The sequence below is a fragment of the Nuphar pumila genome, chromosome 2 (assembly GCF_984573655.1).
Source record: "Nuphar pumila chromosome 2, dmNupPumi1.hap1.1, whole genome shotgun sequence".
Lineage (NCBI taxonomy): Eukaryota > Viridiplantae > Streptophyta > Magnoliopsida > Nymphaeales > Nymphaeaceae > Nuphar > Nuphar pumila.
The window spans coordinates 16,012,567-16,029,617 of record NC_143250.1 but is presented as its reverse complement, the minus strand read 5'-3'; the positions used below and the strand labels follow the sequence as shown (position 1 = coordinate 16,029,617).

Below are 17,051 nucleotides of genomic sequence, written 5' to 3'. Positions count from 1 at the left end.
GTTAACTGTGCACAAGCATTCAATAAGGGTAATAGGGTTATGTTTGAAGTAGTTGGTTTTCAGAGTAGTTATTGTAGGTTATTGTATTAATTGAATGTATGCAGGCTATATGGATGACCTTTTCTTACATGCTATTTTCATTTGATAAATGATATGTTGTGTGGTTGATGTAGGTAGCTAATGATAACCTCAGAAAGAGCTAAAGTATACTACGGTTTCATTGATTACCCTCATTGAAGATATATAATAGTGTAAAAAATAGTTGATTTAAAAAATTTATGGCTTTGATGTCTCATAAAACCACATATAATGAAAAGTTATTGAGCCTCTGATATAGTTATTCTTCAAACGTAAGAAGTCATGATGACATAAATAAGTACAAGTTGTTGGACATTGTAGTTTATGTTTGATATATAGGTGTGATGATGAACGCATTATCTTTATGGATAATCATGAAATTTGAAAATGTAGGAATGATGCGTATATGGAAGCAAATAAAGAGATAAACACGATGGCCCTTGAGTTAGCTTATGCATTCGAACAACCAATTAGTGGTAGCACTCATCATGTATTTAGTGGATAATTGAAATGATGATAATGACTATGAAATGATAAAAATAATGATCATGCGACAAATAATGGCGAATGCAAATGATGCACAACTGACAATTAAAAAGTCAAACCTTTGGTGTGTTGTATAAGCTATACGAGCATTGATTGGACAGTAGAATTATTTTTTATTTTTATACTAATGAGAAGTGGTTGAATAGGTTCTCGTTCAATGAATTTTCATACAATGAAGAGCAATTAAAAATCATTGAAGTGGAGGCATCTCAAATGATTGACAAGTTGTGTGACAAAAAATTTAATGACCGAAAATATTTTCAGTGGCTAACTACAAGCTCAAATGACGAAGACATTGTTGACGGTCAAAGATTTAATGATCTACAACATTTTCATGAGTTTTTTAAATATCATTGTTGACGAAGACATTGTTGACAAAGACATTGTTGATGGTCTAAAGGTCCTTCCAATGGATATGTGCTCCTCCTATATCCAAATATGTAAGGATCAATACACAAATTAATATATAAATATAACAAAATTATATTTTCATATGAATCAAATCAAATTAATGAATCAACATTTGTATATTCAACAAAACCAATATGCTAGCAAAGTTTTTTTTTTTCATGTTTCACTTGACTCAATGTTGCATACAAGTGTGCAAGTAAAGCTTCTCCCCATGCATATTCATTGACATGATCAAGGTCTTTCACTAGTTTCACATATGATGCATGAATCAACTTCCCACTAGTGTCAATGAATATATTGGTGCCAAAGAAATAGAGTAAGAATGCCCTCAACTCCTTATTTATCCTAATACCGGCCCTCCCTCCAACGCAGGGTATCTTTCCCTTCATTCTTCTCGCCTTGTTGTCATATGTCTTTTTCAATTATGACAACTTCAACCTTTCACTTTTGAATGCATCATCAGGTGCATTCAATAAAATTCAATATTGATAATTAAAATCTCTAAACCAACGTGCATTCACTAGCTTCCTATGGCACTTCAATATTGTGATATGTGCCACATATTTCAAGGTGATGGTCATCTCAAAATTGAAGAACTAAAACCTGTTTATTTTCCGGATTCCACAACTACACCATAAAATCTATGAGACTATGACTAATATTCCATAGTGAGACCTTTAAAAATCGTTAGAAGTGAATTCGATCAAATCACTCATTCGCATCCTTTAATAGTATTAAGAACTACTCGTGTGTTTGAAACCAGTAGAACCGATGCATATACCTTATTAGATCATCTGCTCTTTGTGATTGCGGATCCTACTATCATAATAGAATTTGCATAAAATCAATCATGTATCAGAATTTAATTATTATATATAACACTCAAGTTGATTTATTTTAGTAGCCCGGTTACAACTGCACACAATAATAGATAATCGATCTACTATTGCATTGAATATATGATCATGAATAAAAATATTCAAACTAGTTATCTTACAAACATGCTTCACAAACACACACATATCATAATTTAATTATTGAATTGCAATATTCAAATTGGTTATCTTACAAATATTATTCTCATATACATATCATAATTTAATCATTAAATTACATTATTCAAACAAGTTATTTTACAAGCATGCTTCACAAACACACACACATACACACACATATCACAATTTAATTATTGAGGTGCAATATTTAAATTGGTTATCTTACAAATATGTTTCACACACATATCAAAATTTAATTATTAAATTACATTATTTAAACTAGTTATGTACAAACAAGCTTAACAAACACACACGCATATCATAATTTAATCATGGAATTGTAATATTTAAATTGGTTATCTTACAAATATGTTTTATACGCATATCATAATTCAATTATTGAATTACAATATTTAAACTAGTTATCTTATAAATAAGCTTCACACACATACACATCACAATTTAATCATTGAATTGAAAGATTCAAATTGATTATCTTATAAATATGTTTCACACACACATATATTACAATTTAATCATTGAATTGCATTATCTAAATCGGTTATCTTACAAACACACATATCATAATTTAATCATTGAATTATAATATTCAAACCAGTATTATAAATATGTTTCACACACACATATCACAATTTAATCATTGAATTGCATTATCTAAATTAGTTATCTTATAAACATGATTCACAAACACACACGCATCACAATTTAATTATTGAATTGCAATATTCAAACTAGTTATCTTACAAACACGCTTCACACACACTCCCATATCACAATCTGATCATTGAATTATAATATTTAAACTAGTTATCTTGCAAACATTCTTTACACACACACACACATATATATATATATATGACAACTTAATCAATATTTGAATGTAGCATTGAAATTGATTGCAAACATCTTAGAAACATATTGCATACACTAACAAATTAAGGAAGTACATGTTCATGAACACTAGACCTTCTTTGCCGCAATGACCTCTTCATCATATCATGCACTTTCTCCTCCACCTAGTCCTTATTTGCCCTTTCCACCTCAGCCCTCTGAGGATCCTTCTCCGCTCTGTCCACCTTAACCTCCTTCTTTTGTTGAGGATCCTCCTCTACCCTCTCAACGAAAATGCCCTCACTCTCCATCTCACTCGTTGACTCCTCCATTTGATGAGGTTTCTTCTCTTTTCTCTCATCAGCCTCTTCGTTTGCTAGAGAAAAATCTTCTCTCTTCTTCACAGTCTCCTCCACCTCAGCCTGTAAACTCTCCAATTATTGAGGTTCTTCATCCACCATTTTCCCACTCGTCGTATCCAAATTTTTCCTCTCTATCTCACCGCTGCAGGTGACTACATCTCATGCTTCCTCCAACTGAGTACGGATGTTAGCAACTATTGAAGACTCGAATATCAATGGCTCCTTGCACTTCTTCACCACTAATTGCTCTCCCTCCATAGATGCTTCCTGAATGAGAGACAAGATTTTGGATACTAACAAATCAACCTTTTGTGCAACAACTTTTCTTAATGCCACTGAATATGTTTGTTGTTTCTTATTTGAATGCAACATTCTCTGCTTCTACAAATTAATGTTGTCTTTTTCATGGAATATGTTGGGCACCCAGATGTTTGGCCACATAGCAGGTTCCTTTTCTATTCACGTGTCAAACATTTTTTGTACTCCATTATAGGATGGATCACTTAGTATATAATTTTTTTGTTGCTCTTGCTTTATTCTTTCAATAAGTGTTATTTGTCTCCATGATAGTCTCTTTATAACTAAAAAAAATGAATAATTTTCTACAAAAATAAATTTGATGATAGAGGTAAACAAGTAGGTAAAGTAGAAACAAAATAGGTTATTTCACATGAAACTGAAATACAAGAAACAAATGTCATATTCTATTGAAAATGCAAAAGTAATTTGAAAATCATGCAAGTGTTTTTTAGTCATCTTTATAGTACAAGATGATCAATAAATAAATAACCAAATTCCAGGATAAAGGCATACCAAATTAAGAAAAAAAAAAGCGAGCAAAAGCGATACAAGAAAATGACTTTAACAAAAAAATAGAATATACTATTGAACATGCAAAGATAACTTGAGAACCATGCAATTGTTTCAAAAAATAACTGATTCTTGTCGTTGATTCAATATTTAGAGAGAGTGAAACATGTTCTTGCCAAAATATTTTATCGTCGATGATTGCTTAATTCCCAAAAAGTTGTTGATGATATGTCATCATGTGACAAAGATAAAGCAATTACGCCAAAGATTCACCAAAAATAGTCACTGAAAACTCTTCGAAAAATATTGCCGAGAGAAATAGGTTGGAGTCCATAAAAACCTTAAATTTATGTGAAAATAGCCTTCAAATACAAAGCCTTGCATATGATTTAATGAGCGTATGGAGCTTCACACCTTTTGAGAACATTCACAAAAATTATTTATGAAGGTCGTATAATATGTGCAAACTTAAGTATTTAGTGAAAGGAGGTTCACAGAAACATTCACAAACATAATTTGCGAAGGTTGTACTATATTTGCGGACGCACGTCAAGTGTTTAGTTAAAGAAGGTTTGCAGAGTTTTGGGGCATTCACAAACATGATTTGCAATGATCATACTATATTTGTGGACATACGTTGAGAGCGTTTAGTTAAAGGATGTTCGTAGATTTTGGAGATATTCACAAACATGATTTGTGAATGTTGTATTATATTTGCGAACGTATGTCAAGAGTATTTAGTTAAAAGATGTTTATACATTTTGGATGACATTCGCAAACATGATTTACAAAAGTCATACTATATTTGCAAGTATAAGTTAGGAGCATTTAGGTAAAAGAGGTTCACACATTTTGGGTGACATTCATAAACATGATTTGCGAAGTTCATACCATATTTGCAAATGTACGTCGGGAGTATTTAGTTAAAAGAAGGTTCACACATTTTGGGTGACATTTATAAACGTGATTTGTGAAGGTCATACTATATTTGCGAACATACATTAATATTATTTAGTTAAATGAGGTTCACATGTTTTGGGTGACATTTTCAAACATGATTTATGAAGGTTGTACTATATTTGCATACGTACGTCAGAAGTGTTTAGTTAAAAGAGGTTCACACATTTTGAGTGACATTCACAAAAATGATTTGTGATCATCATACCATATTTGTAGAAAAGCAAAACATCCTAAAAAAAGTTGAGAATCAAAGATTTTGGATATGAAAAGGATTTCAGCAAATTGTGAGGTATTTCATAAAATGCACCATTTTGCAAGGACAGTAAGATCATTATTAGTAGTTCAAAATAACCCATCTCCACTCCCAACACGGCTCTTCTTTTCCCAAAACAGATATCCCAAGCACCTGTGGAGGTAGTTGCTATGTATTAAATCCTCGTTAATACTATCTCCCCTCTCATCTCCGGCTCCCAACATGCTTTAGCTGCCTCGGTCTTTGGATCCTATAGGGCATTTATAATGCTGCTTTAGACTGCAATGTAAGTTGCAAATTACTTTTGATACCTGGCTATCCAACCCAAACCTGAATCTGAAATTCCAGATACGGGCATAAAAATGCTGATCAGATTTTAATCCGAATTTTTCGAACATGATCCGAATATATTTTTTGTTGGATGACCAACCCTACCTACTTCATATGTATTTTTCTGCATATTTGAATATACGACAACCATATGGGTTGGTCTGGGCTCCCATTTGCTTGACCCACTGCAAACCGAACCTGGCTCTACGTTATCTGCGCAAATGGACAACGTACTGGGTCAGATACCCGGCCTGTTGTCAGCCCTTGTCACTGCATGATCATACAGTTTTAGCTGGCGACCCATCGTCATGTCTGGTCAGAGTGGTTCCCTTATGTGCTCCTTTATCCAGCCATGTATAATCTTTATAAGCTTTATCCAATTGGGATGTGCTGAGAGGGAACCTTTTTTTTCTTCTTTTAGAGTGTTATCCAACTGGGATGTCAATACCCAGATTTGGAAACAAATGAAGAAAGCCTTTAATGAACCCAGATCTGACTCTCAGTTAGCTGATCGGATCCTGAATTCGATCAAACATATTCAAGTCAATCAGATATCAGATCCAAATCCATACCTTATGGGGTTTTTTTTTTTTTAACAGAGAGCTGGGGTTAGGCAGACCCCTACCAGTAATACAACCATACCATTTGGGGTTTGAACTTGCAACGTCTCCGTTAGAGTTCCTAATTGGAAAATGCAAGAGCAAACTCATTCCGCAGGAACCGCCCCATCAGAACTTGCAGCTATTTGAAATTACGGCAATAGGCTACTATGAAATAACAGTGATCTTCTTTAAACAAAAAGTTCTCGAAAGAGAAAGCAACACATACGATCACTTCCAGGTCGTTTAAAGATGAAGCCAGCAACAATGTGCGGACACATCTATAAATCCATTGGGAACACCAAAAATTATCGTGAAGTCTTTGCCAACTATTGGTTTTAAGAGGATCAGGTGCAATATGATTGCACAAAAAATTGTGCATTAAGTACCCGATCGCCATCCATCAGGTTTTGGGCCCCACACCTGACAGGCCCTGTCTCCAAGATGGAAGGTGATCAGGTGCTTAATGTATAAATATTTGTGCAATCATATTGCACCTGATCTTTTCACCATGGGTACCATTCCCTGAACTCCATTTTAAAATGGAACCAGCGGTCAGCATCACCAAATCTGCTTTACCGCAGCCCATGCCTATCAGAGATGGATTTGAGAGAGTATGCTACCAATGCATGTTAGATGAACCAACCATCTGAATAGACCATCTTGACAAGAAACAATCCCAGAATGAACTGTGGGTTCCTATTTACAGTTAATGGAAAGAGTAATGAATGCACGAGTTATCAATCATACATGAGATGATCCATTTAAACTTCTTAAAATCACTTTTCACTGAATTTTTCCTGCTTGTTGGAAGGCCCCACGAAAAACAAATCACAACCAATGTACAAAGTTCAGAAATAAATACTCGATAAAAAAATAAAAATCAGTAATCGGAAACCACAGTTTTCTTCAATGCAAAATTTTACACAAGTACATCAAGGCAAAATCAGGTCATTTACTGATAATACACTCAGCTCCAAAAGACCCTCATATGAAACGATATTTTCAGCAGAACCATGCCCCTGTTCATTTTCTTAATTGGCTATTGATTATTCAGTTTCATCCCACTGCCAAGAAAGCCGTCATCGTCTTTCATTGCTAAAGCAATGGACATACGGTTGATCCAAGCTGATAGCCAACATTGAGAAATATATGCTCCCGCATCCAAGGAACCCTGCTGGTATTTCATTGAATTGTCCATTTGGGCAACTAATGCCTCATGCATTCAACGCATTTGCTCTAACTCGCTGCCAATGAGTTTGCAATCATTAGCACTGAAGGTTTGTTCTTCTCTCCAAGAGGGTTGCCAAGAATTCTGAGCATAATTTTGGAAGAGGTGGTAAAATATGCGAAGGTCCATCAAACACAGACTCCCAAGGTTTACCAGAAGGCATGTATGGGATAGTGGGCAAGCTCTTTGTTTCAGTGTTAACAGATGGAAGCTTTCCATAGATAGACTCATATCCAAGTGCACCTGGACAGAAAGCAACATCAGTAGCCATCTTATTTCAAGCACAATCATTTACTTTTTCATGCACAGGCAGGGGACTTAAACACCGTGTGTATATCTGTGTGCCTGTGCATTTGTTCGTGTGCACGTGTTACCAGTCAAACATAGTAAGTTTCAAACACATTAACTTTTAAATAATCATAATTGCTATCATTATTGTATTAACATTTTCTAACATTGTTCTGCATTATCAACCTCAACATTGAGGGCAAAGGATATGGTTTTAACATGACAGGCTTTAGGAATTTCTTGTTTTATTCTCCTCCTGTGTTAATATATCCTACTTGCTTTAGACATCCAATTTGCACAATGGTACAAATGTAGGAATTTTGGACTTACAAACTGGAGATCACAAAAAAAGAATTACAAGACAAATACAATCAGAGGATCATGCAAATTATAAAAAGAAAAGATGCCAGCACACAACCTTAATGTAACAATAATCATGGAAACCAGATTGATAAATGAACAAAACACGCGTGAATTAGTACCATTTTCTTCTTGGGCAGTGAATTGCTGTGAAGGTTTAGTGGCAATCTGGTCTTCTTTGCTATAGGGATCAAAAATGACGTATTCATGGTCACCATTAATATATGTGAGAAGTGCTCCTGATGAATTAACCTCTGAACTCTCCTCATTCTGAGCCAATGGATGTGTTGACACAAATGCAAGTCCACCTCCTTTTGCCTGGTTTATGTTAAAGAAGATAGATAAATTTACTTGACTGAAAAATAAAAGCAAGTAACAATGTTATATTGTACAAAAATCCTCATTTTAACATATTATACCTTGTTGACAGACCATGTAGCAACAGGAATTGGATCTTCAGTGCTGAATAGCAAAATGAGTCCATCTCTGCCAGACAAACTTTCAACAGGTGCCGTATTTTGAGAAACATTGGGAACAAGGACTAGAACTGCAAATTGTGAAATCTCCATATTACATGCTACAGCTGTAAGAAGTGCATGTTAGAGACGTGATAATGAAACCATCACTGGGAAAAAAAAGAGTGAGCTGGGTCACTATATATAGCTCCTAAACAGTCTTTATCTCCTAAACTGTCCTAAAAAGCTTCAAAGGGACAAAGATTCGGGTGTTTGCTTAATCCAAACTCATAGATGTATTCTATATAGTTTACATCATTACATGATAAAAAACATACATTAGATTAGGCATTTTTCATGCTTAGATGTGCATTTATAGCGATCGAAAATGGATGGCTCATATTGCACCAAAACTTGGTGAAATAGAAATCAAAGTTTCTCATCAAATCGATTTGATCCAAGCATGGCTTTTAGCGAATAAATAATGATGAATGAATCTACAGATTAGGATTAAGCAAAAATACATGCAACTACTGTTCAGGAGCTACTCTCTCTCTCTCTCTCTCTCTCTCTCTATATATATATATATATATATATATATATATATATAAAAGATCGAAAAACTGAAAGAAGATTGCAGTTTGGGTAGCAAATTAAAATATACAGTCATAAGAAAAGGTTTACTGCTCAAATCAAGTTTCGCTGCATGAGCTCGAAAGTTCAAAAACCTTTGTGAAATAACTCCAATTTTGACCTCTATAATGCTTACAGCCAGCATATAATTGCATAAAAATAACAAAAGACCCCCCCCCCCCTTAAATTGATGGTTGTAAACATATTATTTGACCGTGAATAAATGAAACAGAACGAAGTAAGCTGTAAACATGTATGCAACATTTAAGTTCATGAGTTCATGATACCAAGGAATTCATAATATGAGAGCAACTTGGACCATTTAAATGAATGGGCTTCAGTATAGGTGCCACCCAAAAGCTGGAATCAGACCAAGGTTACCGGAAGCGCCATAAGGCATGGGGAAGCACATTTCGGAAGCATGAAATGTGGCACTTCCGAAACATGCTGGGAAGTGCCAAAAAAATTGGGAAGCGTGTTTCCCCTTCTTTTTTTATTTTTGTGTTTTTGTTTTTATTTTTCTTTCTTTTTTTGCTTCCCCTCGCTTCCTAGGTCGCTTCCGAGACGATTCCTGGTTTGCTTCTAAGTTGTCCCGCGCTTTCCGCTTCTTAAAATTTTGAAAGTGCCTCACTTCCCGCTTCTGCTTCCCAGCCTGGCAACTCTGAATCAGACAGCCACCCATTTAGGGATGCAAAAAGATAGGATCTATTTAAATATAAGGGTGACCTAAACCAGATGGAGCCCAATCCCAACCAAAGCCAGCCCAAACCAGTTGGATCAAGATTCAAGTATCATCCCAGTGTCATAAAACCCAACTAGTATAAACTTTCAACCCAATCCAACCCAGCCTGAGTTATTGCCGTGGTAGCTTTAACATGAATGGAACCCAGCCCAACTCATTGCTAGCCAGCTAGGCCTAACCTCGTGCACATAACAAATGACAAATAGTTGTCCTTTAGAAAATCCAATCTGATTCTAAGCAATTAGGGGGAGAAAATAAAAAGAAAATACAACTACTCTCGTAGACGAGTTACTATAATCTGATTTCATGCTTGTATGGGATTAACTACATTTGAAGCTGAATAGAGAGCAGCACATTTGTTTGTGGATGAGAACTGGAACCATAACTGCTTATTTATTTTAATTTCCCTTGCGAGAAAGAGGTGATAGCAATAGGCAGTTTTCCTTTCAAAAGTACAGATACATTTAATAGCAACCCTTATGATGTTTAACAACAAAAGGGCCACTGTTTGGTGCAAAAGTAAAGTGCTCAAGCTGTCACTTTGGAAACTTGTGTTTCAGTCTTGAGAGTGGCTGCTTGCAAAAAACAAGCAGAAGGATAAGACTGACCCAGTATATCCCTTCTCAGCATCCCAAGCTATGGGACTGGACTTGGTAAGTCTTTTTTCTATGATGCATGACAACAAGAAATGTGCACACAGACCAAAAAAATACTCGTATGATTAAGTCAGCATATATGCCAGCATGCCCCTCCAAAAATTCTTCTGCATATATGTAGGGATACATGCACATGCAAACATATCCTAGTGAGTTTGGATCTACATATATATCCAAAAGTGATACATCTTGGATTCAAAACAGTTAGATAACCAACATAGTCCACATATTCCAAAATTTATTGCAGATGTCTATCATAATTGATACCCTCTACAAGCGACTGATAGTTTAAGATGCATACCCTCTACAAGCAACTGATACGACCAGGTCAAAGACAGTTTTGAAAGATTCCACAGAGATAGTTGAGGCTTTGAACCACGAGATATAGTCACAAAATCATCCGATTTTGGTACAAAAAGCAGTGCTGCAGTTGGCTGAACAATAAACAGATAGAAAACAGAAAATTTTAGCACATACACTTGTCTGCACATATAGAAACACAAAAACCTGCATGTGCATAAGTATCTCAGGCATATATAAGTCCTAAAAGATTACCTTAACATATATATACCCAAAAGATTACCTTAAGAGTCTCACCAATTACAGAAATGAGGGCATTTGTGTCTGGATTCCACAATGTAATGCTAGTCTCTGCAGCAACTGCCAGGACAGACCCATCCTCAGAAAATCCAGCAGCAGTCATAGGTTTCTTTCTGGATCACAGCCAGAATCATTATGTTATAAAAAACAGACAGCAAAATTCAAAGGCTAGAGTTTTACATCTGAATACTGAATCACAATGGAAATGATAGAAAAAGATAAACAATAAAGACTAAAGAGAGCAAAACTTTCCATTTTTGATATCCCAAATGAGCTAACGAAGAGAAGCCCTTAATCAAACACAGAAATTAAGGAAGACTTGTGGTGATAAGTGTCTCTGTCTCTCTGAAAATTTTTTAAGCATATGAACATAAAAAATTAAGAAGGAATGGACAAGATCTATCATAGTGAATGTTGGAATGGAATTCATTGCAACTAAGGTATTTCCATTGTTCAGGAAAAAAAAATCCTTAAAATCATTATACAACCTACTTCAAGTTTGTTGATCAAGAATCAAACCAAAAGGTTACCAAAATGTGATGCTTCTGTGTTCAGGGAAAAACATTCTTAAAAATCATTGTACAACCTACTTCAAATTTGTTTATCAAGGACCAAATTAAAGATAGTGAAGCACATATCCAGTTAGAATCAGGACTGACAAATTGGTGACAGTTTTTCACTTCAAATCAAAATGGTGCAGGTGATGCTCTCATCCATATTCCAGGTTAGAGATCTAGACCTAGTATCTTAACTATATTTAGGTCCCCTTGATTTGGGTGTAACAATTTAGTTCTTTAAAGACCACCTCATGATAATCTAAAATACCTATATTTAGTTCCATTTAATTTCAGTGTTTATCAGTTTAGTTCTTTAAGGACCATTCAACACAATCTACATCTTTTATGCATAATTTCAAAGAATTATGATTAAACTAAATTCACTTGACAAGATCACATTCAAGTGGGCTAGGGTATAATAATTGAGAGACAAGGTTATCAGTTATTTGTCCAGATTTTTAAGAGACAAATCTATGAGATAGGCGATGATTATAAAATAACAATGAAGTAGAAAACATTACAATCTATCTATTGATTCATGGAAGGAAATGTGTAAAAGTTCCAGCCCAGACATCTAACAGGGAAATTTCAGCAACTCAGAGGTGCACCGTGATCATTACAGCAACATGCCCAAATGTGTATGTCAGTGTGATTTATTTATTTATTTTGGCATCAAGAACCATGCCCACAGAAAGAATTACAAATGGTAGATTTGGACCACAAAATATGATATAAAATATATAAAGAAAAACAAACATCATTTGGGCATGTTGCATGGTGTCCGTGTCAGATACTGTGACAAGTCATGTCACTAAGATACACCCAATACTAAGTGTGTTCTGTGACATAGTATGTCAAAGTAAAAGAAAGTCCTAAGAAATAAGAATAAAAAAAATGAAGGTCAAATATTCTGCAACACTGAAAACATTTATGAGGATGTGCACTTGGAGAGACATATATCTACAACATAACATTAGCCAATGGCTAAATTCACCTTGAGGCAAAAAGGGGGGAACAAGATGAATAACAAGTGTTGAAGTGAATAAAATCTACTGCTTGGTGTTAACCATGGTAACCCCACATCTTTTGTTACTCATCATGTGGATATACACATCTTCAAATATTCCAAGATAATAGGCACCGATGAACTAAACAAGTCAAAATGGTTCGATTTTGTTGAGAATATGGTCGTAAGCAAGATCCCGGGAAGGTGCAGTCCTCAATGAACAACACCTTTTTCAGATTAAAGAAGCATACTTGTATGAACCAATGGATTGGCATTTCCACCCAGATTTCTGAAACATTTCATCATTATGGTGAACATGGCTGTTTCTAACCCAAATCTGGGAAACAAGAAAATAATCAAATATCAGTAGGCAACCCAAATAAAATAAGCATGACCAAGCCAACAAAATGTCACCCCAAATGTGCTACTACAACCAGAGACCAAACAAAGCAGTACCTTGAAGTTACCTCCATAAGAAGAGCTTACTGCCATGGAACGAGTGGGATGGAATGCAAGAGCAGAAATTTCAGCATCACTTAACAAAGAAAAAACCAAAAAAAAGAAGAAGAGTAATAACTTAGTAATGCAAAATGAAACAGTTTCAAATTATTAATACTTCCAGCATGTCCTACATACAAAATCTAGAAGTCACCATATTCTTAAATATGAAATAAGGAAGCAGGGGTTGAGTGGTAAGATATCAGAAGACAGTGAAAATATTTAGATTAAAAAATGGTTTTCAAACTAAAGCAATTACAACTATGCTTTGACTATTTGTCTTATAATCATATCTAGTATTTATGAACATTATAAGTTCAATATAATATGATAAATCATAGGAAAAACTTAAACAAAAGAGGAAGTACAGTAACTGGCATATTGAACAGACAATTAATGGAAAAGGCATTCCATGTCCCCTTATGCACTGATCAAATTGAAAACTTTACAAAAATGGCCATATCCCGATATCCGCAGCCGTGTCCATGTAACATAGACAGCCTTAAATGCAGATTAGAACTTAGACAATTCAAACATTACAATAGACAAGATACATGTGCATACTGTGTTTGTCCATGTATATCATATGCCTTCTTGTATCCAGCAGGCATTTCTGTTTTTACCAACAGTTATGGAACTATTGCCCTCCAAATAAAAAAATAGAACTTTTTCCTTCTTCCATGGACATCTCCTTACAATTTTATCAGATGCCTAGATTTCCTTATTTTCTTCATCAACAGCCAGATGAAAGATAATTAAAATGTAAAAAACAGATGAACAAGATGGATGGTTAAATGCCAAAAACCATCCAGCAAAAGGGAAAAAGGGAGAAAACAATGAGTTGCAATCAACAGATCCTTAAGTTTCTTTAACACCAACTTCTTCCCAAAATGCACATAAACAAAAGCCACTCCAAATGTCATGAGAAAGCTCAATTATGATATAATACAAACAAAATAAGGAATTCTCAGTTCTAAAAGCAGTAAAGTACAATAATGAAGATGAAAAAAGCTATACCAAATAGGAACGATGAAAAACAATGAGAACATGTATATTTTGTCAACATTAAATGAAATGATGCCAATCATGAAGAAAGAATTAAATCTAGAACATAATCTGAACTCTGGCATGTAAACAGAATAAAAAGGTAATCTGTGGAAGAAGACCACCCAGATGAAATAACGTAAAACTTTCAACTTTAGATGCATATTCTAGACTTACCCATGTGGTTCATAAATGATAGTAGACAAAGTATATTCTTCATTTCTAGCTCCACGTTCCCAAAATTTGAGGCAGATAAGACCACCAATTTCCTCTTCTGGAAGTCTAACCTCCACTGTGCCCATCACGGATGCATTTGAAGAGAGTGCAAGTAGAGGAAGAACTACCTGCAACCATCATGCACTCTTTTCGTCATAAGCCATTTGGTGACAATGTTAAAACTTAAAAGTAAGAGAAAGAGGAGAATCCTATAAAGAACAAATCTGTACAAGGAAAGGCTACAGACAACATATATTTAAGGGTTTTAGATGGAAGCAACAATTTTGCAATCTAGGTTACCCAACATAACAAGGCTATGCCTGAAATTGAAACTAAACATATAAAAGTTCTGGTTTTGTCATAATATAAAACATCTTTTTAATTTATCCATGGTATTTTTCCCTGAAAAACCAACAAGCAACCATCAGTAAATGGCAGTTCCTATTTATCCACAATCCTAAGACAATTCATACAAAGTTTCTATAATCTAGTTTGGTTACAGGTCACAGGCAAATCTAGTGTAAAGATCACACATTGATTTAACTACTCTGACATGCATAATTGTTAGGGTTTAAGTTGACTACCAATGAGAGAGACAAAGCTATGCCCTCATACCGTGATATCATCAATAGGTTGATAATTCCTTTCACAAATCTGAACCTGCAAGATTCATCAACAAAAAATTGTGTTTTATATCTGAACAAAAAATTGTCGCAATCAGATTACATCATGATAATCTCAGTCACAACTGTAATCAGATCACAGCATGGAATCCTCATTAGATTGCTAACCCATAATTATAAAATTCTCCACCAGATGAATGGAACAGATAACAGTACATCCTACACACACCTCTGACATCTCGCGATTGTAGAATAGATGGTAGAACTGTACACGATAGCTTTCAGTTAGCAGAGCAATGATACCGGTAGCAGAACTGACAGCAAACTTATTTCCCCATAAACCCTTGTAAACCTCTGGAATTGGATAAGAAAGCTGAAGACACCATATAATTAGCTAGTTTAGCATAACATGCCTGTTAATTAAAGATGTTTGTTTAGAAGGACTTCATGTGATCTCTTTAAAAAAAAAAGAGAGAAGAGAAGAGAACAATAAAGGCAAAACAAGGTACCTTAATACCAGTGATGGGCTTTAAAGTTACCATAGAAGGCATTTTGAGAAGGTGGATTTGATTATCTGCACATGAGACCTAAAAGGCACACAAGAACAAAACGACAAAATAAAATTTTCAAGAAGAACGCCTTGAGTATACCTCTGAAATCAGCAAAAGAGTATATGCACTCGGACTGAATAACTGTTTAATAATGCATCTTCATGAAAGATCTTCTATATAGAAAATATAGAAGAAATAGAGAAAAAAGATGCAAAGATATATCAATAGAGCTTGGGAAATTAAAATATGACAAACTTCACCAACTTAACATGCTATTCAAAATTCCAACTAAACAATTTTATTTTCTGAACTATATATTCCTTTTTGCATAAGATTTTACTATTTCTGGATATGGTGACCCTGCAAGGCTTGTTTCCCAATTCTCATAAGTCTCCAGACTTTCAACTCAGCATGCACATTGTACAATGCCAATTGATGGAGTATGACACTCTTTGATGGGCAACACATGACTTGAATAGAGAAAAATGAAATAACTAATATTTCTAATTACCTGAAAGGTAATTATGACAAACAATGATTTAATGCACTTAATCTATTCAGGTAAAAGTATGAACACATCTCTCTTTTCCATTTATTAAGTATCATCCTACTGCCTGAATTCATGTTCTTGAATAATTATGCAATAAAATTATAAAACTATAACATAAAACCATTGTTTAAGAACTTGCATACATTGAAAAGATTATTGCAACATTTTGACATATACATTTAGGCTCTGTTTCGGGGGCCAGATTTGAGAGGGAGATGGAGATTCACTGAATCCCCTACACCCCCAGCTGTTTGGGGTCTCATATTTTGGGAGATGGGAGGGAATTTGGCCACCCATCTCCCAATGTCAACTACATCCTGATGAGGATGTAGTTGACATCCCCTTCCAACACTCTATCATTTCCCTCCCAACATCGGCTCCCAACTAGACCCTTAAGGGAAGAGATTTAGTTACTGATCTTTAAAGAATGTCTTCATGAAAATGAGGTCTTTTAAGAATGCAACGTTATGTACAAGACCAATAATCCATAGTAGAATATAAGTTCCTTCAAACATGTTGCAAGATATGTTAACATTGCAGCTAATTTTGACTGCTCCTCAGATATTATAGGATCTCAAAGGATGTTGACCTATCTCTGTGGCTCCTCTCCTAGGCTATTTGGTGATTTTCATAGCATCCCCCATGAATATGATTAAATAAGCCAGCACAAACCTGACGAGAGGTAAGAAGCGATAGATTTCACTAGGATTTGTCACACATGAAAGAGGGATAAAAGAGAAAGAAGGAGCTGCGGCTGTCACAATTTCCAATAATGAAATCGTGACCTAAAACATGTATATATAACCTTTGTTTACAGTATGGGTCCAGTCTGATATATTATCCAG

General features: G+C 34.9%; 1 protein-coding gene across 2 annotated transcripts in view; it reads right to left on the bottom strand.

Annotated features, from left to right (window-relative positions):
* Positions 1-7,050: 7,050 nt before the first annotated feature.
* The window catches only part of LOC149844872 (uncharacterized), a 47,997-nt gene continuing 37,996 nt past the window's right edge, over positions 7,051-17,051 (bottom strand). Inside the window, exons 7-17 of one of the 2 annotated variants that reach the window (XM_089995333.1) lie at positions 15,615-15,692; positions 15,335-15,478; positions 15,098-15,142; positions 14,444-14,610; positions 13,181-13,259; positions 12,976-13,061; positions 11,145-11,274; positions 10,863-10,995; positions 8,495-8,658; positions 8,198-8,393; positions 7,051-7,670 (exon numbers count right to left, since the gene is read on the bottom strand). In XM_089995333.1, coding sequence (XP_089851459.1) covers positions 7,465-7,670; positions 8,198-8,393; positions 8,495-8,658; positions 10,863-10,995; positions 11,145-11,274; positions 12,976-13,061; positions 13,181-13,259; positions 14,444-14,610; positions 15,098-15,142; positions 15,335-15,478; positions 15,615-15,692 — 1,428 coding nt within the window. In that variant the 3' untranslated portion in view covers positions 7,051-7,464. The remainder of the gene's footprint in view (positions 7,671-8,197; positions 8,394-8,494; positions 8,659-10,862; positions 10,996-11,144; positions 11,275-12,975; positions 13,062-13,180; positions 13,260-14,443; positions 14,611-15,097; positions 15,143-15,334; positions 15,479-15,614; positions 15,693-17,051) is intronic. The other variant, XM_089995334.1, reaches the window with a different exon arrangement.